Raw genomic sequence first — 26,890 nt, 5'->3', positions numbered from 1 at the left:
CCAGTAAATCCAGACCAGAGTGCCATGTGGTCCCTACCGGTACCAGAACATGTAGTAGCTGCTCATACTGTCTCCACTCATGCTGCACTGGAAGGTGACTCCATCTCCCTCTTGCACGGCCACATTCCTGGTGTGTTGCTCCGAGACCACCTGGCCAGTCACTGCTGCAGTGAGGAGGAAGGAGACATGATCATTGGATGAATCAACAAAGGTCGAACTACCACAGTTGAAGGCATTGTGATGGGATTAGACAAGTGGGAGAACTAAATCCTCTTTGAACTCAGCTGATGAAACCAGGAAGAGGAATAGAGCTGGTATCAGGAATCCAGGATCCCGAAGAAGGAGACATCATATTTTCCTCACTTTTTCCTCTGTTATTGAAGGAAACTTTCTCTGATTTTGTCATTTGAAGCAGGAAGGCTTTGCACTATGGGGGACAAATCCCTTTGTCTTTGCCAAGCTGGGATGATGAAGAAACCACTCTCCTGTCCATGAAACTGTTCTCAATGAGCACAGGATGGCCAAGGGACTCTCAGGGCACCGGGACTTGAGCCCTATGCTGCCATCGTCAACATGGTCTTTGAAAGATGCCCCATGAGAACACTGTCAAGTGCAAAGCATTAGGCCCCAAGATGTAGGTTCAGCAGGCAGGTGCCCTGCACGTCCTCACACAGCAGAAGAGCCAGGTTGGATGGAGGTGTCTAACTCACAGCAGAAGAGGAGGAGGGCTGTTCCCAGAATGCTCTGTAAGGATGGGTGGGGAGGTAAAGGTAGCGAACAGATCAGGCTGGGAGTGGTCAGCACAGCTCCACAGAGCCGTGCAGAGCACAGGGACATGTTCCCTTCCTGAGTGGCATCACCCCTTCCTTTCACTTACCTACTATGGGCAACAACCCCATGCACACCGCAGTCCACATGGTCAAATTCACTCTGTCTCACCCCTCTCCAGCTTCTCTCTGCCTGCTGAACAGCTCTGCCCACATCTTCCCTGTCTGTGGACCTGTCACTGCTGGCAGTCATTGTCCCTCCTAGTCCCTCCTCCACTCTATGACAACAGTGAAGGAGAGAGGCAGGGACTGGAAAAACAAAAGAAGGTGAAGCTGTTGGGGGCCTCCCGGGCAGGTTCAAGCCCATCAGTTCATCCCCCAGAACTCATATGCACAACACACAGTGGGGACCAGGCTTTTGGGGCTGCTCAGCAGAGCAGGGACAATACCTTCTCTGTGCTCATTCTACTCAAAAGAATACAAGAGCTCCCCCTACGGCCACATGATGGGACATTGACTGAACCCTGACACAGTGTCACTGACTCTATGGATGCCACCATTTTGGGGACCACTGCCCACTCCACATTGACCCTACATAGATTGTCTTAGTCCTTTCCCTCCTCTTGCTTTTATTGGTTGCTCCAACAAGACTGTTTGTGTAGGGGATCCAGCACAGCCATGGGATGAGGACTTGCCCAGAGGACAAAATGTTCTACAGTTCAACACATTTGGTTTAGTGCTTTGGTGCTGCCTCAACAACATGTGGGTTAGAAACCCATTTCAAATCTGGCTTTCCTTTCTTTGGCTTTCCGGGTTTAGATTTTAACTCTTTGATGCTTGCTGCTGTGCTGCTTCCTAAGAAAAACTTTTTCTGTGTCACTTTCTGCCTGGGACAGAGATTGAGAGGGAAGGAAGTAGAGGTTTCTGTTAAAGCTCAGCTGGATTTCCTCCCTCTGTGAGAAGGGTGCAGAAGTAGCGGGCAGAGTCCCGGGGGTGCAGAACATGCAGGGACAAAGATGACTCGGAGAGGGAATTGTTTCGAGACACTGTGGCTCGACCCTCCACTGACTGCCCGAGTTTAATAAGTGAAGCATCATAGTTGATGTAGGACAGCCACTCGATGCTGCCACCGGGTACCTGACGGTACCAGCGGATCTCATAAGTCTCGAAGTTGAATCCGGATCCGCGGCAGGAGAGGAGCACGGAGTCCCCGGGCGCTCGCAGCCCTCCGCCGGCCTCCACCAGGCTCAGCTGCGCCCACACCCCTGCGGACGGAGAGCGCAGGCAGCCGGGCAGGGCGCGCCCACGGCCCGAGCACGTTCAGCCGCCGGCCCGGCGCCCCCCGCCTCGGCACAGCGCCAGCCGCCACCCCCTCTCTCCCGGCAAAGCCCCGCGCCCCGGCCAACGCCCCGCCTGCCCTCCCCGGGGCTGAGCCGCGCCTGACCCGACCCTTGGGAGCGCCAGGAGACAACGCGCCGGGCGCGGGAGAAGCCGCAGCCCCCGGGCCCCGCGCCGGGCAGAGCCGCCCCAGCCGCGGGCAGCCCCATCTCAGGGCCCAGCCCCGGGCTCGCTGTCCTCCCCGCCCGGCTCTCACCTGCCAGCCCCGCGGCCAAGGACAAGGCCAGGAGCCACGGCCACAGCTCGGGCGCCATCGCGCCCTGCGCAAAGGGGCCGGCCGGGGCCGAAGGGCCTCGCGGGAGCCGCACCCGAGCCGAGCGGAACCGAGTGGAGCCGCGCTCAGCCAGCTCCTGCTCGCCCCGCCGTCTCGGCCCCTCCGGGACAGCGACGACGCCTTCCCCCGCCCCCGATACACCCGGCCCAGCCCCCGATGCCGCGGCCCCTTGAAGACCGGAGAATGGGCGGTGCGGGAAGGGCCGCGGGGCAGGGCCGTCGGCAGAGGAGGAGCGCGGTGCCCCGGCAAACCAAGGATCCCGCCTTTCGGCTCCCAGCGCGGCTCCGGCGCTGTCCCGCCTTGTCGCCCTCCCGAGCCCTGCGGAAGGGGGTCGCTGCCTCGGCCGGCCCAGCCCCAGCGCCAGGAAGGCAAAGGAGCAGCTGTCCCCGTATGCCAGTAGGCGAACCGGCAGGGAAGAAAGCCGGCCTGGCTGAATAGATAGCTGTGGCTGGAATTTAGGAATAAAAAGAGAATTTATAACCTTTGGAAGGAGGGGCAGGCCACTCAAGCGGAATACAAGAACTCTGTGGGGTTTTGCAGGGAGAAAATCAGAAACGCCCAAGCCCAACTAGAGCTGAGCCTGGCCACTGCTGTGAAAGGAAACAAGAAATGTTTCTATAAATATATTAGCAACAAGAGGAGGGCTAAGGAGAATCTCCGTCCCCTGGTGGATGTGTGGGGAAACATAGTAACAGAAGATGACGGAAAGACTGAGGTATTAAATGGCTCCTTTGCTTCAGTCTTTAATAGTCAGAACAGTTGTGTTCCAGGTACCCAGGCCCCTGAGCCAGAAGGCAGGGATGAAGAGCAGGATGAAGCCCCAGTAATCCAAGGGGAAATGGTTGGCAACCTGCTACACCACTTGAACACCCACAAGTCCATGGGGCCAGATGGGATACACCCAATGTGTTGAGGGAGCTGGCGGAGGTGATCACAGAATCACTTTCCATTATCTACCAGCAATCTTAGCTGATGGGGGAGGTCCCAGTTGAATGGAAGTTGGCTAATGTGATGTCCATCTACAAAAAGGGACAGAAAGATGATCCAGGGAACTACAGACCTGTCAGGATAACCTCAGTGCCCAGGAAGGTCATGGAGCAGATGATCTTGAGTAACATCACACAGCACATACAAGAGAACCATGTGGTCAGGCCCAGTCAACATGGGTTTATGAAAGGCAGGTCCTGTTTGACCAAGCTGATCTCCTATGACAAGGTGACCCAACTAGTAGATGAGGGAAAGGCTGCGGATGTTGTGTACTTAGACTTCAGTATATATGGCATATATATGGCATTTCATTTTGTGTTTGTTGTCACATATTCTATGACTGGGTAACACTGTGAAAACTATGGTTCCATCTTCTTTGCTTCACACATCAGGCATTTATGAACACACTGATAAATCCTACCACAGCATTTTCTTTTGTAGGTTAAACCAACTCAGTTCTCTCAGGTTCTCCTTGTATGTCAGATGCTTCTTTCCTTGTCATCATGGCCCATCATAGCATTTGCTCTGGTCCATGACTTTTGTGTGCTCAGGAGCCCAGCAGTGGATGCAGTAGTCCACAGTCTCAGCAGCGCTGAGCTCAAGACCAGCCCAGGCCAATGAGGAAGGAGTCAGGTAAAAATGCCAGGAGGCCTAAACAGACAGCAAGGGTATAGGAAATGCAGGACATTGTAGAAAGGGGTGTGGGACCTGGTCAAAGGTATTGAATATGCCTTAGTCAGCTCCGTCTCTAGTAGAAAGACAAGCCTTCAGGACTCCAAGGTCCTCAGATCCTCCCTCTTGACAATGGAATTGTCTTTTCTGTCAGTACATAGAAACCTCTCCCAATTACCGTGAAATGTCAACAACAAACGAGAGTCACCTCCCAGTCACATCAGACACTTGTGGGGCACCCTATGGTTCCCCATAGAGTTGTGTCTCTCCAGGTTCTTTAACTATGCCCTGGTATTATCCTCCTCCACTGACATACGTCTTCCTGGCTGGGGATGCTCTGAATGGGGTCAGACACCTGGAAATCCTGAAAGCCAGTATTGCCTGCAAAGAATGAGTCAAAGAAGAACCCTCCCACATCAGCTTTGCTTGACATTCTGCTACCTCATGTGAAAACATTCTTGAGCCTGAAGGAGGTGATCTCTGAAAATCAAGCAGCTCTCCTGCACCCCTCCTTTGTCCAAGGTCATATTCCATTGGATTCTTGTAGGAAAATCCCGGAAGAGTGTGAATTCTGCTCTCCTGAAGTCCAGGGCTTTGATCTTGCATTTTTGCATTGCTCCTAGTTCTCTGGATACAAAGCTCAAACAGTGCATGATCACTGCAGCCAAGGCTGCCCCTCACCTTCACATCCACCACCAGACCTACCTCTGATGAAGTTTGCATCCATGCTCTGCACAAGGTTTCTTAATTGCTCGTACTATCCCAGCAGCCAAGATTAGGCACTGTTCACGTACCCCATGTGGACCAGGGCCAGTGAACGTGAGGCTCCTTCCAGATGTTTGAGGAAGACATGACCTAATTCTTGGTCCTGAACAGGCACTGTGTAGTAGCCACCTGCCACAATGTTGATCTGCCCTCTAAACCTACCCATAGGTTACCAGCTGGCACATCGTACATCCCAAAGCTGAACTCTGTGCATTCCAGCTGCTCTTTCCCAGGAAGGGCAACTCCCCCTCCTCCTCGCTTTTACAGCCTGTCTCTCCTAAACAGTCTGTCTCTATCCGCTACAGTACCTCTGTGAGCTACCCTACCAAATCTCCATGATCCTAGAGCTTGGCAACCAAGCCATGGAGGAAAATCTGGGTCATGATGGACAGGAGCCGAAGCAATGTGCAGTAGCCTGCACTACATGATACAGCCTCTCAAGTTCCCACAATAGATCCTCCTGCATCATAAATGGTCTCAGCCCATCACCACACTACCCTTCACTGCCTTTTACTGCAAACACACAAAGATCTGTTTCCTGCACCTGCAATTGCATGACATCAACATCTGGTAAGTGGTTTTTATAAAGAAATGATGAAAAGTATGCATTCTCTGTCAGCTAGTTTTAGGTCCAATCTGTTGCAGAGCTGCTTCAGGGTGAGACTAGCACCGCAGTAATACACTGCTTCATCCCCTTGCTTTGCTGCCTGGATCTGCAGTGTGAATCTGTTCTGGGAGTTCTCCACCGATCCCTTAAAGCGATCCCGGAAACCTTCTCCATAGGCACCACCTGCCTCGTAAATCCAGTCCAGAGTGCCACGTGCTCCCTGCCGGTACCAGAACATGTAGTACCTGCTCATACGGTCTCCACTCATGCTGCACTGGAAGGTGACTCCATCTCCTTCTCGCACAGCCAGATCCCTGGTGTGTTGCTCCAAGACCATCTGGCCAGTCACTGCTGCAGTGAGGAAAAGCAAGACATGATCACTGGAAGAATCAACAAAGGTCAAACTAGCGCTGTTGGAGGCATTGTGATGGGACTGGACAAGTGAGAGAACTAAATCCTTCTCTTTGAACTCAGCTGGTGAAAGCAGGAAGAGGAATAGAGCTGGTATTGGGAATCAGGGATCCCGAGGAAGGAGACACCATGTTTTCCTCCGTTTTTTCTCCTGTTAGATCAGGAAGCTTTTTCTCCACTCCACCTTTGAAACAGGAAGGTTTTGCACCATTGTGGACAAATCCCTTTGTCTTTGCAAGGCTGGGATGATGAGGAACCCGCTCTCCTGTCCCTGAAACTGTTCTCAGTGAGCACAGGAGGGCCTAGGAACTCTCAAGGCAAGTGAGGCTTGAGACCTATGCTGCCATCCTCAACATGGTCTTTGAAAGATGCCCCATGAGGACACTGTCCAGTTGAAGTGCAAAGTATTAAGCCCCAAGACGTTGGTGCAGCAGGCAGAAGCCCTGCATGTCCCCACACAGCAGAAGAGCCAGGCTGGATGGCGGTGTCTAATTCACAGCAGAAGAGGAGGAGGGCTGTTCCCAATGTGCTTTGAAGGGTGGGTGGAAAGGTAGAGGCAGGGAACAGGTCAGTCTGGAAGTGGTCAGCACAGCTCCACAGAGCCGTGCAGAGCACAGGGACATGTTCCCTTCCTGAGTGGCATCACCCCTTCCTTTCACTTACCTACTATGGGCAATAACCCCATGCACATGGCAGTCAACATGGCCAAACTCACTCTGTCTCACCCCTCTCCAGCTTCTCTCTGCCTGCTGAACAGCACTGCCCACATCTTCCCTGTCTGTGGACCTGTCACAGCTGACAGTCCTTGTCCCTCCTAGTCCCTCCCCCATTTTATGACAACAGTGAAGGAGAGAGGCGGGAACTGGAGGAACAGAAGAAAGTGAAGATGTTGGGGCCCTCCTGGATGTCCCTCAACCTGCAGGCTGCAATAACAGAGCTCTCTCTTGGCAGGAAATCCTCTGGTGCGCAAAAGGTGATGTGGTGCTCTCAGACCAACTCAGCCTTCCTCTGAGGAAGGAGTGCAGGGAGCTGCTGGCACTTGAGAGGTGGTCCTGGGGGTGGCAAGCTGTCCTTCCAGAGGTCCCCTGTCCCTTGGTGCTGCTGACCTGCTGCTCCTGGATGGGACACCACTGAGCCCAGCTCCAATTAGACAGGGTACCCTTAGGCAGATGTGCCCCCCACCCTTCTACCTCCACTCCAGCCCAGAACCCTGTTCCTCCACTCACTCCATGCTGACCCTTCTCCATCTGACTCTTTCCCTTGCAGCCCTTCCAGACCCCTCCAGCAGCAAATGCAGCAAAGGCAGGGGAGATCTTGGGCATCCTTGGCACTAGATGTGCAGGTTCAAGCCCCTCAGCTCATCCCCCAGAACTCATATGCACGACAGTTAGTGGGGACCAGGCTGTTGGGGCTGCTCAGCAGAGCAGGGACAATCCCTTCTCCATGCTCATTCTACTCAAAAGAATGCCAGAGCTCCTCCTACGGCCACATGTTGGGACATTGACTGAACACAGACTGTCTGAATCCTTTCCCTCCTCTTGATTTTCATGGTTGCTCCAACATTACCCTTTGGAGAGGGGATCCAGCACAGCCATTGGATGGGGTGTTGCAGTGGGTAGAGGAGACCACTGAACCTGGAGGCTTGAGCCTGGGAGAATATGCAGGGGGATGTAGGCCAAGGGTGGCCTAAGGTGGACTGGGACACTTGGAGCTGCCCCAGCAAGGAGTTCCCTAGAGTTCCAAGTCCATGGAGGGATAGAATGGTGTTTTGGCACAGTTCACGCTCCATTTTTTCCTTGTTCCAGCTCTCCTACAAAATTCTAGGCTGGCCCTCAGTGTACACATATGAAGATATATGCACATCAAGCCAACACTAACTACATAATGAGTAGACTATTCATCATGCCCAGAGGAAGAGATGCTCTGCAACTGTTGTAGGGAGCTGCCTGAACAACATGAAGGTTGGAAACTCATTTCAAATCTGGCTTCCCACCTTCAAATTTTAGTTCTTTAATACTTGCTGCTGGACTGCTTCCTAAAAAGCCTTTTTCCCTGTTGCTTTTTGCCGGTGGCAGAGACTGAGAAAGAAGGAATAAGGTTAGCAATAAATTTATGGGTTTGTGAGTGCTTATGTGAGCCGCTGTTGCTGCTCCTCCTGTTGCAGCACCTCTGTGCCTGTTTCTGGGGAAAGCCAGCCCAGACTAGCCTTGAGAAGACTTATTGAAGCCAACCACAAAAGATCAGGCTGGATTTAAAATTCCTCCTTCCAGTTCTGCCCTGGCCCTGCCTGTGTTTCAAGCACTCTCTGTGTTTCAAGCAGCTCTCTGGTGCTGCAGAAATAGGTGGCCGTGTCTGCAGCTCATTGCCAGAGCACTTCCAGGGAGAGTTGGTTCCTGGAAGGCTCCACAGAGCTGATGACTCGGGTCTGGAAGGAAGGAAGGAACAATGTGCTGGAGTCCTGTGAAAGGAACCTTCAGCACTACATGCTGCACATGTCTTCCAGGGGTCTGATGGATCCAGTCCCAAGTGTAGCTGCTATTGGTGGTGGGTACAACAGAGATGTGGCAGGTGAGCGCAAGAGCCTCTGAGACCTTCCCTACTGTGGGGCCAGAGGTCTCTGTCTGCGCCTGAGAAAGGGAACCTGTGACACCAGGAGACAAGGCTGAACACACAGGAACAGCTCCACCAGTTGCTTCAACTACTCCATCACTTCCCTGAGCTTCTGTCTGTGATCTCCGGCCTCCAGCAGCTGCAAACACATGTACTCAAAAGCACTTGCTCCTGTTATGGTCTGAGATCTGGAAGGGAAGCACAGAACTCCCTATCCTGCCAGTGTGCTCCCAGATGACTCTCTGTATTTCTCTTGTTTCCTCTGTTTGCCTATCAGGGAGCAAAACTCATGGTCTAGACTGAGTTGACCTGAGCCGTGCCTAAAAGCAGAGCAGGGCTATTCACACACCTCACCAGTTAGGCCATGTCTGGGTACTAGTCCTGTGAGGAACTGATGATACAGTGAAACTTGTTCCCAAAGGTGAATCAGTTTGGGAGGGTGAGAGGATAGACGGTTTACATGACAAATGGGAAGATATCAGGCAGAAGGGTTAGAGCTCATTTGGGGACAGAAAAAGGCAGCACGGCCCTGTCAGTATCCAACTGTATGCACTGACTAAACAATTGTCCTAGAGCAGCCCTGAACAACTTCAGCTCACCACCCTCCAAGATCTGAGGCCTAGATTCTAGCAGGAGGTTTCTGTTAAAGCTCAACTGGATTTCCTGTCTCTGTGAGAGCAGCACAGAAGTAATGGGCAGAGTCCCGGGGGTACAGAGCTTGTAGAGACAGAGATGACTCAGATCGGGAATTATTCCGGGAGACTGTGGCCCGACCCTGCACTGCTGCCCCGTAATCCATGGTACCCCAGGAACTGATGAAAGACACATAGTCGGGTTTGCCACCAGGTTCCTGACGATACCACCAAATGTGATAATCCTCGAATTTGAATCCGGATCCGTGGCAGGAGAGGAGCACGGAGTCCCCGGGCGCTCGCAGCCCTCCGCCGGCCTCCACCAGGCTCAGCTGCGCCCACACCCCTGCGGACGGAGAGCGCAGGCAGCCGGGCAGGGCGCGCCCACGGCCCGAGCACGTTCAGCCGCCGGCCCGGCGCCCCCCGCCTCGGCACAGCGCCAGCCGCCACCCCCTCTCTCCAGGCAAAGCCCCGCGCCCGGGCCAACGCCCCGCCTGCCCTCCCCGGGGCTGAGCCGCGCCTGCCCCGACCCTTGGGCCCGACCCGCCGCCCGAAACGCTCGGGCTCGGACTCTCCCGCCCTCCGCTTCCCCGCTAAGGAAGGCGAGCGCCAGGAGACAGCGCGCCCGGCGCGGGAGCAACCGCAGCCCCGCGGCCCCGGGATGGGCAGGGCTGCCCCAGCCGCCGGCAGTCCCAGCTCCGGGCTCGCTCTCCTGCTCGCCCGGCTCTCACCTGCCGGCCCCGCGGCCAAGGACAAGGCCAGGAGCCACGGCCCCAGCCCGGGCACCATCGCACCCTGCGCGAAAGGGCCGGCCGGGGCCGAAGGGCCTCGCGGGAGCCGCACACGAGCCGAGCGGAGCCGCGCTCAGCCAGCTCCTGCCCGCCCCGCCGCCTCGGCCGCTCCGGGACACCGCCGACGCCTCCGCCCACCCCGACACACCCGGCCGCGGCCCCTTGTGGGCGGTGCGGGGAGGGCCGCGGGGCAGGGCCGTCAGCAGAGGAGGAGCGCGGTGCCCCGGCAGACCAAGCCTCCAGTCCCTCGCTCCCAGCGCGGCTCCGGCGCTGTCCCGCCTTGTTGCCCTGCCCAGCCCTGCGGAAGGGGGTCGCTGCCTCCGCCGGCCCCAGCCCCAGCGCCAGGGACGGGCTGTCGGGCCGCGGCGTTTCCTCGCAAGACCCTCCCCGTGCCCCGCACCCCAGCCTGCCCTGGCCTCACTCCCATCCCCTGCCCGCGGGAGAGGAGAAGCGGTGGAGAAACGACCCCACTCATTATCCTTTGCCTCACACTCTCCATTTCCACATCTCAAACCTCATCCGTCCCCACCGCTACCGTAGCTTCTCAAGTCCCATATCATCTGTCCTGACTCTTGCAACCTGTTATTGCCCTTGTTTCGTGCAAGGCTTTAGGGCTCTTCTGTGTGTGACCGGTGTCTTTGGCAAGTGCCTGCTGTGCCTTCCATGTTGAGGAAACAGCAGAGGTGGGCAATGGGTGATGCTGGTAGGGAGGTACTGGGGCTGCAGGGACCTGCTCATGCCCTCAGGAACAGAATCTCCTTGTCATCCTTCCCAGAATGACAAACGATCCCATGGACATGGAAATACAAAGAGTAGGAACTAGTCTCTCTTAACTGCCTCTCCCTTTCCCCACATTTGCCCTGCCTGTACCATTGTCACATCTGCCTGGCCCATCTCCACCCCACTCCATGCTTCAGTTAGAGCCCTGTTACTCCCTTGGCACCAGCTTGGCCTGAGCCATCTCTGAACCGAAAAGCTGAGAGGTGGTCAAGAGGAAGTACTTGATATTGCCAGGGCACTCTTGGGTGTTTTTTCCTGTCATTCCTGCCAGGACACAAGGAGGTGCTGTTCTTGACAATACAGATTTTGCACGAGCGGAAATGGGGCTTAGCTTAATGTGGTGTTTCAGAGCACAGTAGTAAATCGCAGTGTCCTCGAAAGAGGCAGTTGCTATTTCTAAGGGAGCTGTTTTATTTTTGTAGACCACCATAGAGAATTTGCCATTTCGGAACTTGGCATTCCCCGAAGCTGTAAATGCTTCCAGGAGAAATGTTAAGGTTTCCTCGGGGAGCTGGCGGTACCAGAAGAAATTCAAAATACTGTCACTGTCCTCAGTGGTGGACTGGCAGGGCAGAACCACTCGCTGCCCAACTGTGGCTGACACTTCAGAGAAGAATTGCTTCTGGGGGTCACCTCCAACAAGACCTGCAACACAGGCAGAAATGTGTCTGTGGAGCACTTTACTTCCATCCTGCTCTGTGCTTAAGGCTGTGTTTGCCACCAAACCTTTCTGTCTTCCCACATTAAACGAAAGTTGAGATATCTTTTTCCATCAACCCTCTGCATTTCTCCCCAACCTCATCATCTTGTCAGCACAGACCTCCACATAGCCTACTAAAAACTGCAGGAGACAATAGGAAGTGCATGAATACACCCACCTGACTGGATTAGTAGGACATATGCTGGCACAGCCATGGTGAAGATCATTGTTCCTGGCTCCAGAATCCTTGTCCCTCAGAAGACTCTCAGCACATTACAGAACAAGGCACTCTTGGCAGCACAAAGAAATAGCTGCATCCTGCAGAGTGTGTCAGACATGTGTGACATAGTCACGCCTCTGGAGTGAGGACAGCAAGAATGGGGCCCATTCACCTTTTGCCTTTGCTTCTCTTTGCAGCAGAGAGTGGACAATCTCAGCAGCTTCCTGCACTTTCCCCTGAGTCTCCCTCTGCCTTTACAATATTTTCTCTGCAATGAAGATCTCTCTCTTGCTGTAGAGTGTATCTTCTTTTGTATGCTCTTTCTTGGTGGGAGGGCTTTTGAAAGCACAACAGCACCTCATAACGTTCAGTGCTTTGGGAAACGCAGGTGTAGTGTTATTTTCAAAAGGTTGCGGGTTTCTCTTAGTTTAGCCTCTGTTATTTTGGAAGCAGCTGTTCAGTATTTCTCCACACCCGAGGGCTTGGGGACATGGGGTGGAATCTGTTAAGGGGCAAAGAAAGGTATTTTAATGAGTGAATATATAAATTGCTAGAATAGGGTGATGGAGTCCTGGTTCCAGTGGGTGGGCTTAATGCTGGCTGGGGCAGGGCAGACTGATGGGGTGATGGAGTGGGGGGATTTGGAACCCCATCCCCAGTGCAGCTCTACAGCTCTGCAAGGCATAAGGCCAGGGGTTGATGATCTCCAGCCACTGCTGGCACAGTGGAAAGGAAAGAGACTGGGACTGGCACAGGGACAAGACCAGAAGGCAAAATCCTGGTGTTTGGAGTCAGTGAGCAGAGAAATGCCCAGGGAAAAGCCCTGGCACTGGGAGAAACTGCTCCTGTGTAACACTTTTCTCTCTCTCCAGCTTCCTGGCAAATCCACAGCCTTTACTGTGTTTCTCATTTTGTTGGCTACTTCACATACTTTGGAAAGTGGAGGCTTCACTGCTATGCATCCAATTCTGCAGTAATACACTCTGTCAGCCAAGGTTGCAAGGTGAGGTTGGCCCTGTAAATTGCAGACCCTCAGCTGAAACCTGCTCAGGTGGTGAACATCCCCTGCAAAAAGCAGTCACCACTCTTGGAGGACCCAACATTGCCCAGGAGGTACCTGAGCTCACTGGTCCCAGATGACAAGTACCAGAAAGAGGGATTTTGGTACAAGGAGGTAATGGTGCAGGTGACTGTGTCAGACTGCTCAACTGAGGTGAACACCTTGAGAGCCACAATAGGAAGGAGCTGGTTTGGTGTAGCACCTGTGGGAAGGCAACAAGGCACCCATGATTCCTCCTTTGTACACAAAGTACGAAGCCCCACAGCCAAGGAGGAACAACCCCATGTACCAGTATGTGCTGGAGACTGCTCAGCTGAAAAGCCGCTTTGCAGAAAATGACATGGGTGGTTCAGCTGGATACTAGGTTGACAACAAACCAGTAATGTGTCCTTGCCTCAAGAAATTAACACATAAAGCAAACCCCTTCCTTTTGTACTCTCTGCCACTTGAGACAACAGCTGTGTCTTGGGCTGGTGGGGAACAGAGTGGTGCCTTCTAGCTATGCTAAGGCATTCCAAATACTGTCATTTTGAATTGAATTAAGAATACAAACTGGTGTCAAACCATCATTGGTTGGGCCTGAAATCAGTAGTAGTTGAGTGTGAGCTTTTCAGGGGCAGGAAACAGAGGGCTGAAGATAGAGAAGGTTGTATTTCAGTGCCTGTGCTGTGGGCAGTTCTCTGCCAGGTTTGTTCTGTTGTTCAGTTGTACTCAGGCTTCTTCTGGCTCTGGCTGTTCTGTGAAGGGCATGGACAGATCAGTGGAGAGTGGTCCTGCTGTGACTGGCAAATCCTCTTGTGACAAGTGACAAGAAGGCACACACAAAGATGCTCATGGTCATGCACACCTGTAGAGAATCATGCAAAAATATACACCAATAAACACTTGCCCAAACACAGACAAGTACAGACAAGAAAACACGTGCAAAAACATGGCCAACTGTGCACTCAACTGGAGAAATCTTGGTGAGAGCCCTAGCAGGGATTCTGGGAAGCATTATGGGGAAGGACAAGGCCCTAAACACACTAACAGTGTTTCTGGGTACCCAGGGAGACTGCATAAAGAGGGGAGGTGTACTGGGAGCCTTATGGAAGACGTATTCAAGAAGTCAGTGACCTTGGGCAAAATATGTCTGCTTTATCAAGCCTTGCACTAAAGGCTTCAGAAGCCCTTAGGTTAGCATAAGTAGCTGCTGCAAGGGAATCTGCTGGAGTGCCCTGTGCCAGCCTGTGCTGTGCTCTGGTTGGTGTTATGGCAGAAATCACTTTTTGACGCATCAGAAGATGATGTATGGTGTTGGTTTAATAGGTTTTTGTTTTAGTTTTGTTTTGGTTTTGTGTGCATGTTTTGTGGTTTTGTTTGTTTGTTTGTTTTGTTTTTGTTAGTTACTTAGTTAGTTTCACAAAATAAAAGGCACCACAGCATAGGAGCAAACCAGGAGGTCTTTATGGATGGAATCAGCAGTGTATCTTGCAAAAATCCACCTGGGTCTGTACAACACTGCATGAATCCAGGGATCTCAACATCTGAAGGCTCACAGGGCCCCCCTCAAACATTCGTAATCCTCATGTTCCTCTTGTCATTCACTGTCACTCACAAAGCTCAGCCAGTCCCACTTCAGAGCCACATCCGTAGTTTACTAATGGTCCACCCATTAGACACTGCAGAGCTCCGGTCTCCCTCCTTGTTTCCCTTATCACTTACTGGGAGACTGGTGTCATTGTGTGTTTGGTTTATCACTTTCCCTTTTCCTTTTCAATAAGTATGATGTATGTGCTTTCTTTTTACCCCAGCCGCGGGTCACTTGAGCATGTTTACCTTTCTCCTCTTCACCCAATCTTCCGCAATTCCCATACAGAGGAACACCCCTTAATTTCCTTGAAGTATTACACTGGTGTTTTCCTGTTGGCTTCTATTATCTCAGAAGCCTGTGGCTCATCTCCACAAGACTTGAAGTCTGCTTCAGTGTGGCCAATACGTGGCGGGGGCTGAACAGGATCGAGCGGGACGGAAGAGGCAGCCCCGGCGCGGGGAGCGGCAGCGCCCCTTGGCGGGCACACCTAGACTGTCACCCCGCCCCCGCCACACCCGCCCGGCCCGGCCCCGCCCGCGGCGGTTCGTGCTCGGCCGCAGCCCCGGCTCCTCTCCCCGTGTCTCCCACGGCGCAGTAATACACCGCCGCGTCCCCGCGCCGGGGCCGTTCGAGCCACAGGGCGCTGGACCGGCGGTCTGCCGCCACCGACAGCCGCCCCGGCGGATCCGACAGCACTTTGGAGCCTCTAGTACCCCACACGAGGAACGCGGGACCTCGTCCCGGGAGCTGACGGTACCAGTAGATGTCTTCACCGGTCCGTATATTGGGGTGTGAGCAGCTGATGCTGATTTCGGTGCCCTCGGAGGTCTTTGCTGATGGCTCCTGCTGCACCTGTGCTCTGCCCACAGCCGCTGCCGAGGCAAAGAATTAAAGAACTGATAAAATTCCCAACCCTGAGTGCTGTTTCCCAGAACAGATGCAGCAGAAACCATCCTAAACAAACAAAGATGATGATGAGATGAATTTCTGGAGAGTGTTGATGTGTGCAGTAATGGAAATGTCCATTAATAGTTGGGGGAGAGATGAATGCATGAATGATAGGTGCAACAGGGAAGTTGTTGAAGAAGAAGGTGGAGAAAGGAAAGAACAAGGAAAGAAGGAAAGATGTAATAACTGCATTATTATGCAGCCATTATATGGAAAGATACAGAGGAAAACAAAGAAAAATGAAGAGTTGGACAAAGAATAGAGCAATGAGTTTTCTGAGGGAATATGGAATGGAAGTAATGGAACGGGAGGATGCTTCGAGGGGCAGAAATCCATGAAGAAGCCAGGGGACGACAGCATAGAGGGAACTGCGGGGACCACCCCAGGCTCAGCCCCGTCCCCCACCCAGACTCGCCAGCCCCACGCACCCAGGAGCACCGCGGCCAGTCCCAGCAGCCCTGCGCCCCGGCACCGCTGCATCCCGCCGCCCGCGCCTCGCTGCCCCTGCCAGCTCCGGTTCTCTGCTTCGGCCGCGCCTTCTCCTCCTCCGTCTCTGTCTCCTCCTCCGTCTCTGTCTCCTCTCCTCTCCCTTCCTCTCCCCTCCTTTCTTCGCCAGCTCCGCCCCGGGGCTGAGTCTTGCGCTGGCGCCGCTCCGGGTCTCGCCCAGGCTCACTGGTCTCTGTTGCTATGAACGGCCACAACTTTGACTCCTGGTAACAGGACTTTCCCCCTTCTCCAGCAAGAAGAAGCCCGCACAGTACCAGCTGCAGCCCTGACCCAGGAGATGGATCAGCTTCCCAGAGCTGTCTCCGAGCTCAGGGGCTGGAATAAGCAGCCACTGATTTTGCGCAGCTGGCGGTGAGGATTCCAGTGTGGGACATGTGACGCGCGGAAACAACTTTACAACCTATAAAGTCATAACACTTTACAACTCACGAAGTTATAAAGCAGGTTTGTTTATTTCGACGTCGGGCGCAAGGGGGATCGTTCCACCATTCGTACGCAACTTCTAACAATAAGAGGTGTGTTTAAATACAGTAAGGTGTTACATATTCATAATGACCTCAGGAACGATCGCTAACAATTTCCATAGTCTCCGCCTTGACCCCGCCCTGTTGTGCCTGCGCAGTGCCATCTGGTGGTCTTGAGGAGGGGTCTTTGAATGAAGGCTCCTTCAGCTTTGCCACAGTGAACTTTTTACCTTTGGCTCATTATGTTGAATTGACTGGAACCCAAGCTGCCAAGCCGATTGAAACCAGACTGGCGCCCCCCTTTGCTGTAACTCTTCGTTATCTTATCTCCTCAAGTTTACAGCTGGTGCAGTAAAACTTTTGATCTTGGTATTGATGGGGTTCTGTTTTTCTTAACATAAGTTTACATAAAGCTCTAAGCTAAGCACTTATTGTGTGGCTAAGCCTTAAAGTGTTAGTTTGTTAGTAGGCACCCATTATATGTTTAGTTAAACCTTAAAATGTTAGTTCCCTCTATCACATGAAGGTGTTTGTGGGTGGAAGATGAGAGCAACCATCAGTACTTCGGTTTTCCTGTGCAAGCCACAGGGTCTGTCCTAGTCACAGCACAGTGACATCAGACTCCATGTTCATTCAATACCTGTCTGATCGAAGGTCATAGTCCCTGCCTGACACAGCACCTGATTGATGGACTACACAGGTACATTTAGGATTGACTTGTACAAGAGGGAGGCCTGTGTTTCATCCCAAAGACACTCAACAGTGCATGGGAAGCAGATCCACTCGGGAATGGCCAGCACACAGTGTGCAGGGATCCTTCCACCATTCTTCTTGCCCGTAAAACAAACCACATCCATTTGAACTCTCTAGTGTTGGGGAGAGTAGCTGCTTCTTGGCCTGGAGAGGCAGGCAGAGGGTACTGGCAACCATGCTGAGACACATCCAATGTTGTTACACTGAATTAATCTAAGAATTCAAACTGCAGTGAAACCATCCTTCTGAAATGAGGAGCAGAAGAGTGAGAGTTTTGTAGGGGTAGGAAAACGAGGACTCAGGAGACAGGGGCTGCATTTTGGGGCCTCTTCCCTGGACAGATATCTAACAGGCTGGTGCCATCACCACTCACCTGCACTCAGCCTCCACTCAGACCCTGGGAATCTGTTGCTCTGTGGTGCTCATGGACAGAGCATTGGAGAATGTCCCTGCCATGAGCAACACATTTCCACATGATGTGTAACATACAAAGAGGCACACACATAGAGGCTCATACACAGCAGCATGAAATTGTGCACAAATTTGTGCTCTCACCTACATTTGCACAAACCTGGCTGCTCACAAGTACACACAGAAAAAGAACACACATAGCAACACCATGAACCATGGTGTTAGAGAAGTTCATGGACTCTGCTCATGAACCCTGGCGATCAGGTAGCGTAAGGCAGGTTGGGGTCGAACCCAAGCAGCAGAGCACTCACACCTGGAAAGGAAAAAACAAGGGACCATTGGGGTGAGCTGAGGTGGGCAGGAAAGTCAAGGACTTGACGTGTCCTCCAAGTGTGTCCAACTGATGACGGCTGGAGTTTCTTCCTGAGAAAGACCCAAACAGACCCAACAGACTGGCTCAGGCTGACACCAACTCTGTCCTCTGGACACATTCCACACTTGATTCTTCTGCCTGCACTACTGCATTCCTGCCAGAGAAATCCTGGGGCCTTTCATCCCAGGGATCAGAAGTATGTTTCATTGAGGAACAGACATGGCACAAACCTGGAAATGAAAAGGCAGCAGTGTTCGAAAGTAAAGCACAGCCCATATAATTAGCTGTGATGGTTTGCATCCAAGATGAGCTTGTCAGAAAATTGTTACCTCTGCCAAGGGTGCCTCTGGTCCTGCGGCAATGAAAGATAGATATAAAAAGGCAGCCTAAGTCCCTGCTCTCTCATCTACCTCCCTTTCCTCCTTCTGCTTGGGAACCAGGTAAGTCTAAAGCCTCTTCTTGACCTATTCTGACTTGTCATCTCTCATCAATGGACATGTCTGCTGAGATTTGCTGTCCTGTCCTGGGGTTTAGGTCTTCTCATGACTAAAAGAAGTGGGAAGAAGGTGTGCTTGGAGAGGTGCAGGAACGTGGGAGAAGGGGGTTTGGTTTATGTACTAGGAGAGAGGCTCTATAGGCCAGGTTGCTCTTTGTAGGGCAATGAAGACTGTGTGGCTGCTGGCACAGCTTCCAGCTCCCCAGTCAGTAGTGGCCTTGGTTTCTTTGTGACAGGGCAACCAGGCTGCTCCTCACCCTCTCTTGTGCTTTCTTTCCTCCCTTCTTCTCTCCTAGGTGCACATACACCATCAAGACATGTCCTGCTATGACCAGTGCCTGCCCTGCCAGCCCTGTGGCCCAACCCCACTGGCCAACAGCTGCAATGAGCCCTGTGTCAGGCAGTGCCAGAACTCCACCGTTGTCATTGAGCCTCCTGCTGTTGTGGTGACCCTGCCTGGTCCCATCCTCAGCTCCTTCCCACAGAACACCGTTGTGGGCTCCTCCACCTCTGCTGCTGTTGGCAGAATCCTCAGCTGTGATGGAGTGCCCATCAACTCTGGGTGCTGCGACCTCTCTGGCATTTCTGGCCGCTACTTTGGCAGAAGGTACCTGCGCTGATAAAGATGCTGGGAAAGTCCCAGGGAGACACCTTGAGGAACTCAAAACATGGTGCTGGGCAAAGGATTGGGATATTGGATGTGTCTTCAGTAGAACTGAATGGCTTTTCCTTTCCTTTTTACTTTGTTTGCTTCATTTCCCCTTGGCAAAAAGGCTCACCTGAGGCCAACCTGGTGGAAACCATGTCTCTCATCTCCCTCTATGGGGCAAGCAAACACCATGAATGAACTTCTTCCTGACTATGGACTGCAGACTTTCAGATTCCTGTGGGGATTCCTGCACTGCTGTCCTCCACTTGCAGTGACTTTATTTCCTTCTTTTGGCTCATTAAAGTTCTGCTGCATTCAAACCTGGATTCCATGTGGTCTTTCCGTGCGTGGAAACTCCCCAAGCTGCCAAAGGAGAAGGGCGTTACTCTGAGGTAGAAGGGGTGAGGGCACAAGGGGATCCTTCTCCATTGACAGAGGAATGGGAGGTTGGGACACTCTACAGTGGCTTCTCTTTTGGCCATGATCCCTTGGAACTGAGGAAATCATCCCTGGCTGCTCTGCTGCCAGTGATCATCAGGTTTTGCCTTGCTGTGTGTCTGCACACAGATGCTCAGAAAGGCAGGAGGCCCTGAGGGGTCAGCGGCCCCCTGAACTCTTGAGGAAGGGCATTCCCTTGATATGGCCAGAGCTGTGCTGGGGTGAAAGGGGGTGGGTGCGGAACTCTGGAACCTGATTTGCTTTGCAGAACGTTTTGAGTTGTAAAGCTGGGAGCAACCCTTGGGATGGCCCATAGCTACTGTTGCGTCTTCCCCTCTCCTCCATCACTCAATGTAGGGGCCATGGCCAGCGTGCATGGGCAAGAGTAGCAAGGGAAAGTCACCCATGCTATTGAAGGTGTCGAGGGTGGAAATTGGAGCTAAGCACATGGAAGCTGAGGGCAGTCAGCGCAGAAACGAAGACAGTGACATAGTGCATTTCTGAGTGAGATCAAGTTGCTCTGACACAGAGCATGCAGGAGAACGTGAAGATCAACATGGATGTGGTTACTGAGTGCACATGGTAAGAGAACTGCAGGTGGACTCAGAGCTCTTGATAGTTTCATTGGTCCCCTCAATGAGTGTGATCAGGAACTGACTTCCATTTTGCATGGAGGGCATTCTTTTTCATGTATATCTCATCCCTTCTGATTGGTGGAAATGTCTCTTGGCATCCACTGCAGTCCCATATGTTATTTCCTTCGTGAAAATTTAGATATCTTGACAAAAATATACAAGTGGAAGGGTGGTAATCCCCAAAGCCATGTCCTGCACCAAGAGGGAGTTATGGCTCATGAAGAATATCTCAGAATGATGGAAGGCCAAAAGCTTTATGAGGGCATTTCACTTGCACGTCTGATTCTTTATCTTTTTTTTCTGTAGTCATACTTTAATATGAATCATCAACAGGAGCACAGCTGGACTTCCTGACTCTACTGCACTAAACCTCGCAATAAGCAAAAGGTACCTCAGGTCCTTTGCACTGATGTTACCATCTCCAACTGTCCTTGTAAAAGAGGGAGGAATGGCATTTCTCCTGACAGATGAACAACCCCTTTCGCCAAAGCACTGTCACAGATCTGCTACTGGCTCTTAGCATGACCTCTGGTTTGGTTGTGCAGCTAAGGACATCTTGGAAAGGGGTAGAGGATCCATGCAGTTTTTAGGCTTAGAACTATTGGCATTGTTGCCAGAGGCTGGGTATTTATAATGGTGATAAAATCATGCTGTGGCACTGCTTTGCAGGAGGCAGGCACTGAGCTGTCTCAGCCTGTGCTTCCCATTTCATTGCTGTGCCCTCTTTCTATGGCTCAGATATCTTCACCTACATAGGACTCCCCCTCAAAAGGGACACTAGGTAAAGCAGTGACTCCTCTTTACATCATTCTTGTTCCCTTGCTCAACCCCTTGATGTACATCCTAAGAACCAAGGATGCGAAAGCTGCTCTGAGCAGGTTCAAGAGCTGGTATTTGTTCTCATGAAGTAAATAATTGGTCATCACCCTCACACAAAGATCACTGTACATCAAGGAGATAGTGATCCATGTGACAGACTACTGAGGATACCTTGTCCTCTGCTGTGCTGTGCTACATGTAGGCAATAACACCACCTGCACCTACATGCAAAACATAAGGGAAAAAAAAAAAAAGGACAGTACATTAATTACAACTGAAGAAAAGAGGAAAAGAATGCATGAACACCACAGGGTAGACAAAGCACTTCTTTAGCTGCTCTGTTGTCATGGTTTAACCTGAGCTGGCAATACAACCAGGATAGCCACTCACTCGCCCCCTCCCACACCCACTCCAATAGGGGAGAAAATAAAAAAGGAAGGAAGAAACTTAGATTGAGATAAACAGAGTTTAACAAAATAACAAAATACTAACACACTACTAGTAAATATATACATGTATATATATATATAAAATAGAAATAAAAGATACTCAAGGCAATTGCTCCTGAACATGCTAACCAGCCGGTCCCAGGAAACAGCACCTTATCTCAAAACCAATCCCAGGGAGAGAAGAGAGAGGAAAAAGGAAAAAAGGCTAAGAGGCCATGCAGGCAATACACCACCCGCACCTGCATGCAAAAGTAGGGAAAAAAACAAGGAGGCAGCATATCTGTTACAATTGGGAAAAAGAGGAAAAGAACGCATGAATATTCAAAGGGCAACCAAACCATTTCTTAAACTACTCTGCAAATTAATGTTGCTCCTGCATTTCTCTGCCTTTCGAAGAGAGGGTATTTAAATTAAAGTGAGTCTAGAGACAGGTTCACTACTACCTACCTCCCTTCTGATATCCCAGTCTCAGTGTCTGTAGCCTCAGGGGAGTCTGGCTTGTCTCAGACACACACCCTTCTGTTGCTGCATGAGGCTGTCACTGTGGCACCACTCCCTGTGCAAGGGCAGGGGCTGATTCCAGACCCTTGAGGAGATCAACAGGGTCAGGTGGAAGCTTCTAACACTGCAGGATTTTATTTTCATTGTCATATGGGAATTCTTTGTGAGGTTACAGCAGTGCGGATGTTCTCTCATTTTTATGTTATCCATTACACACCAATTTGGGATGTGAAGAGGCTCAATGTCTGGAGAGGCTGTGACAGTGTTGACTCTGCTCTGGTTTGTCTCTGTCTTATAGTGAGAAAACAGCTGACTGAACCACTGCCAAACCCTGGAGCTCAGTAAGCTGATGGGGCTGGCCAGTGACTGCTTTGTTACCTTAACTGTAGGCTCTGAAGTACTTGCCTAGAGCTGTCTACAGGGGCTGAGAGCTGGTGTTCAGTGTCTTGGTTCTCTGTGATGTGTGTCTATGATGGTGCTCAGGTACATGTTCCTCTGGCTGTGCTCATGTGTGCATTTGCATGTATTTGTGTGTGCTTGTGGTAATACATATGCAAATGTGGATGTGCGCAAGTGTTCTCTGGGAAACTGTGTCTGTGAGTGTGTATGTGCTTTAGCACACACATGTGCCTTCATGCAGGAGAATGTCACTGTGTGTGACTGGTAATTGTGTGGACATAGGTGTGTGCAGATGTGTGCTTTTTGTGTGTGTACAGCTGTGTAGAGGATCATGCATGTATATCTGCATGGAAATGCATGTGTGTAGTAAGATCAAGTACATCAATCTTTTTCCTTTAATTTGTCACTGGGTCCCCATCCTCTTTGAGCAATAAGCCCACATCTACTTAGCCTTCCAAGCACCCACATCCCATAGTTAAACCCCCTTGTCCACGTCCAAAGTACTCAGGGGCTGGTGAACAGCAGGGAGAAAGCTTTTGTGTGGGTGAATGAGCTCAAGCTGGGCACATTACTCTCATTAGTGGCACCTCCACCTCACAGTAAGTGCGGATCAGTCTCCCCTCAACCATATTGACACAGGACTTGCAGAAGATGACTCTGTCAAGTAGAGAACCTGTGTGCTGGCCCTGGACGTGTAAACAACCCCTCTTTGGGTGTGACTCTTCTAAACCAACTCTAGATGACAAGACATCAAGACGTGTGTGTCGTCTAAGCCAGCTCTCTATTCTATCTTGAGTGTCAACAGAAGAGAAATAGGTGCTTGTAAGGGATGGATTACCTGATTTGCATGAGACAGGATGAACTTAGTCTTGACAGTGCCAATTTCTTTCCACTGATGATCAATGGGGCAAAGATGAGTGACTTGCCTGGAGACACCTGCTCTGGGGACAGAGGAGATCAATGTGCCCCTACTCACATCTTGTCTGATTTTGCACTTAGATCTTTACTTAGATCTTCACTTCAAGGAAGACTGAAGACTTTGACTGTAACTGCAGTTAGAAGCTTGGAAATGAGGCAGGTGCCTCCCTTACCTTAATCTCTCTGTATTCATGTGTCCATATTTGCCTTCAGTTATGTTCCACCCTGGAGGTTTCAAGATCATGTTAATAAACAGAATCAATTACTTGACATTACCAGTCTCTCAGGACATGACTATTTCAGACACCGCCTGTGTGTCAGCAAGTGGCAGAGAATTGTATTGTTGTTCTTTAATTGGCCTGTGTGAAGAGAGAACATTATCCACCTCTGACAAGCCCATGAGATGCCTCAGAGATCAAACTCCCTGGGGCACACAGAGGGAAAACAAAAACCTCCCTCCTCGATGTGACCAGTTGGAGCTTCAGTATGTTAATGAGGTGGGTGTGGGGATGTTCTTATGCTAACATTTATGAAGCTGGTGACTCTGATGTATGCTCTCCCTATATGGAGCTAAACTGCAGAGACTTTACCCACTCTGTGTGCACACAAGGTCGCCCTTTGTGGGAGTACAGTGGTGGCTGTGAGGGGGAAAGAAAATCAGGAGCACAGGCTGTCAATACCTTCCAGGTGGATGGAGAGGAAACAATGTCAAGCAGTTGTGTATACAGCTTGAAGTGAGTCAGCAAAGTGTGAGTTGTTAATGTTTCTCCTGACATCACTGCATCCAGAGCTCCTCTGATAAATCAACCTCTTTCCAATGTTCTCCATCAGTCAAGGGGATTATGTTTCATCTGGAGGATGGCGCATGAAGAGATGTCATTTGGATAATTTACATTGGCTGAGTTGATGAATGAATTTGCCCAAGACACATAGCATGGACCTCCAATGCCTTTCATGTTTAAGGAGAACCTCATGAAGGGGGATTTCTCTGTTCTTTAGTCACAGACGAGTTCTGGTGTATGAACTCCTAAGGAGGAAGAAAGGAGAGAAAGAGATCCTTCAGGTGGTGTTTCAGCTCCATCTGTCTTAGACACCCACCTGAGGATGAGGTCTGTTCTCCCCTAGAGAACTGATCAAGAATTCCTCCTTGTCTGCAGGGAGAGCATAGATAAAACCCCTTGGTTCACCCGGCTTCTTACCAGAGGTACCTTGGTGGGTATTCAAGTCTTAGAATTTTGCCTTCAACCACTGAGGCATGGACATCTCTTCCCAAACTATGATGTCCATCTTATTCATCTGAGGTGCTTAATAGATGCTTGCCTTATTCCTCAGAGACAACCTGGCACTTATAGAGGGCTTTTAGCAATGTTGTGCTGATTTGACTGAAAATGAGTTAATTTTCTTAATGTAGTTAGAAACCTTTCTTTTTCACAGCCAGCATGGTCATTGTTTTGATTTAGTTTGAGAAAAAGAAGGTAACACCCCAGGACAGAGTTAATGTTTTCAGTTGTTGTTGTCTGGATGCCAAGGTCTTTGAGATTTCTCTGTCTCAAGCATTAGGCAGTTGGGAGAGGGGCATGGATGGAGTAGACCTTGACTGACATCCAGACTGATCAGTAAGAATATTCCATGCCATTAAGAGTCAAGCTTCATATTTAAGGAGAGTTGGGATCTTCCAGCTAGGACTTGGGACAGAGTCGGGATGGACAAGGACAGAGACTTGTTCTGGTTCTGCTTTATTTTGGTGGAGATCTATTCAGGAGTTCCTTTAGTTTGGCCTTTTCCATCCTGGCATTTTACAGTGGCCTCTGGGCCTTTCTGCCTTTTTCTCTCTTCTCTCTGGGATTGGCTGTATGGGACCAGGGCGCTGCTTTCTGGGACTGGCTTATCTGGAGTTCATCAGGAATTACAATGAGTATCTTTTATTTTTTATTCTATATTCTATTTCCATTTTATACATGTATTCTTAGTAGTAATAGTATGTTAGTGTTCTTTTGTTATTTTATTAAACTGTTTATCTCAATCCACAAGTTTCTCCCTTCCCTTTCCATACTTTCCCCTGTTCAGGGTGGAAGTAGAGTGCAGTGAGCAAGCATCTATTATGGTCATATTGCTAGCTCTGGTTAAACCATGGCGATCCGGCAAGGTGAACCATGTCTCTTTCCCCAAGTGTCTTTCTCTGCTCAAAGAAGGGGGTTAAACTGAGGAACTAATAGTATTTCATTGTAGATCCTTCAGCCTGATCAGCAGAAGTCCTTCCCCTGATGCTGATATGACAAAATTACAGAAAGGTGAGTCTTATCCCTAGTAGCTGTGCTGAGATTTGGATGTCTGTGCTAAGACTTGGAAGAAAGCAAACATACAAGACCACGAGTCCTTCAGTAATTACTGTCATGCTTGCCAGCTACTCTGTGAGAGTGTCATTTCAGTTCAAAACCCCTGTGATCAGCTGAAGAGGTGAGAAAATCTCTTTCAGTGCCATGATGTTGTGACAGTTCTCTGTCACCTCAGTGTCATTTGCTGAGATTGCAACTCAGTATTTCCTGCCCTGAAGAGTGCAGGTATGTTATTCCCTTCCTCAGTAAAAGCCTTTCATGAAGCTGGAGACGCTCAACCTCCCAACGACAGTTTCCTAAATGGGATTTTAATCCACTGGAAGCAATTGAATTCACCATGTTCTAAAGCAGACACTCGCGCTTGATCCAATAAATAATTCTCTGTGTTCATGTGATGGTGAAGGCCTGACCTTCAGGGTCAGATCTAATAGTCCAAACATGTTTCTGCAGCAAATGATTTCCCTGATAATTTAACTTAGGGTAGATGCTGTTTTCCCATGCTTCGCACCAACCACTTTGTCGGGGATGATGACTTTGTTTCACTAATAGCAACACCTGAACAACCAGCACAGGTATGCAAATGCTCACAGAACTCTTCCTGTCTTTACAGGTGAACCTCAGCACTTGGGGACACACTGCAAATAGTACAAGTGTGGAAGAATTAATCCTTCTTGGCTTCTCAGGCGTTTGGCATTTCTAGGTCTCCCTTGAGGTGGTATATGCACAGATGTACTCCCTGGCAGTAACAGGCATCCATCATAGCCCTCGTGTGGAAAAACAGCAACCTCCATACCCCAATGTACTTTTTCCTCTGTCATCTCTCCTTTCTGGAGATCTGGTACACTACTGGTGCTGTTCCCAAAGCCATAGGAGTCATGCTGGGGATTAGCCAGACCATCTCCTTCAGTGCTTGCATCCTCCAGTTGTTCTTTCTTCTCTCCCTAGGCTCCACTGAGTGTTTCTTCCTGTCTGTCATGGCCTATGATTGGTACATAGCCATATGCTGCCCCCTGAGATACAGCTCCCTCATGAACAGTGTCCTCTCTGCTCAGTTGGTGCTCAGCTCCTGGCTGGAAGGTTTTCCGGCCATCTCTCTGCCGGCCTTTCTGACATCCAGGTTGACATTGTGTGGGCCAGATGTCATCAATCGTTTTCTCTGCGATATAGATACCTGCCTTGTCCTCTCCTCCAGTGACACATGACATGTGGAACTAGTGATCTTTCTAGTCTCCGTAATTGTTGTGGTAACCTCCTGTGCGATCACCCTCATCTCCTACATGTACATCATCTCTTCCATCCTGACAATCCGGTCAGTCCATGGCTGGAAATAAGACTTTTCCACTTGCTCTGTCCCTCTCAACGTCATCAAGATCTGTTATGATTCCACCAAGTTCCAGTATGTCAAACCATCAGTGGAGAACTCCCTGAGTCTGAATAAACTTGTGATAACCTTTTACACAGTTTTAACTTCTTTGTTGAATCTCTTCATTTACACACTCAGGGACAAAGTGAAGCAAGCTCTGGGATGGGCTTTCCAGGAAGTGTGA

General features: G+C 50.7%; 1 protein-coding gene, 1 pseudogene and 2 gene segments (V, D, J or C); 1 reads left to right on the top strand and 3 right to left on the bottom strand.

Annotated features, from left to right (window-relative positions):
* The window catches only part of LOC136111659 (T cell receptor alpha chain MC.7.G5-like), a 179,353-nt gene extending 163,507 nt beyond the window's left edge, over window positions 1–15,846 (bottom strand). Inside the window, exons 1-2 of the mRNA XM_071798178.1 lie at window positions 15,624–15,846; window positions 14,828–15,119 (exon numbers count right to left, since the gene is read on the bottom strand). Coding sequence (XP_071654279.1) covers window positions 14,828–15,119; window positions 15,624–15,675 — 344 coding nt within the window. The 5' untranslated portion in view covers window positions 15,676–15,846. The remainder of the gene's footprint in view (window positions 1–14,827; window positions 15,120–15,623) is intronic.
* LOC136111831 (immunoglobulin heavy variable 3-48-like) lies at window positions 1,695–2,556 on the bottom strand. The segment is given in 2 exon segments: window positions 1,695–2,032; window positions 2,362–2,556. Coding segments are annotated over 2 exon segments (396 nt in total).
* On the bottom strand, window positions 3,175–10,008 carry LOC136111660 (T cell receptor delta variable 2-like). The segment is given in 2 exon segments: window positions 3,175–5,821; window positions 9,855–10,008. Coding segments are annotated over 2 exon segments (435 nt in total).
* A 3,972-nt stretch (window positions 15,847–19,818) lies between the features above and the next one.
* LOC136111736 (olfactory receptor 6F1-like) lies at window positions 19,819–26,890 on the top strand (annotated as a pseudogene).

The sequence above is a fragment of the Patagioenas fasciata genome, chromosome 22 (assembly GCF_037038585.1).
Source record: "Patagioenas fasciata isolate bPatFas1 chromosome 22, bPatFas1.hap1, whole genome shotgun sequence".
Classification (NCBI taxonomy): Eukaryota; Metazoa; Chordata; class Aves; order Columbiformes; family Columbidae; genus Patagioenas; species Patagioenas fasciata.
Note: the sequence above shows the minus strand (reverse complement) of the source record. Positions and strands in the feature narration are given on the sequence as shown.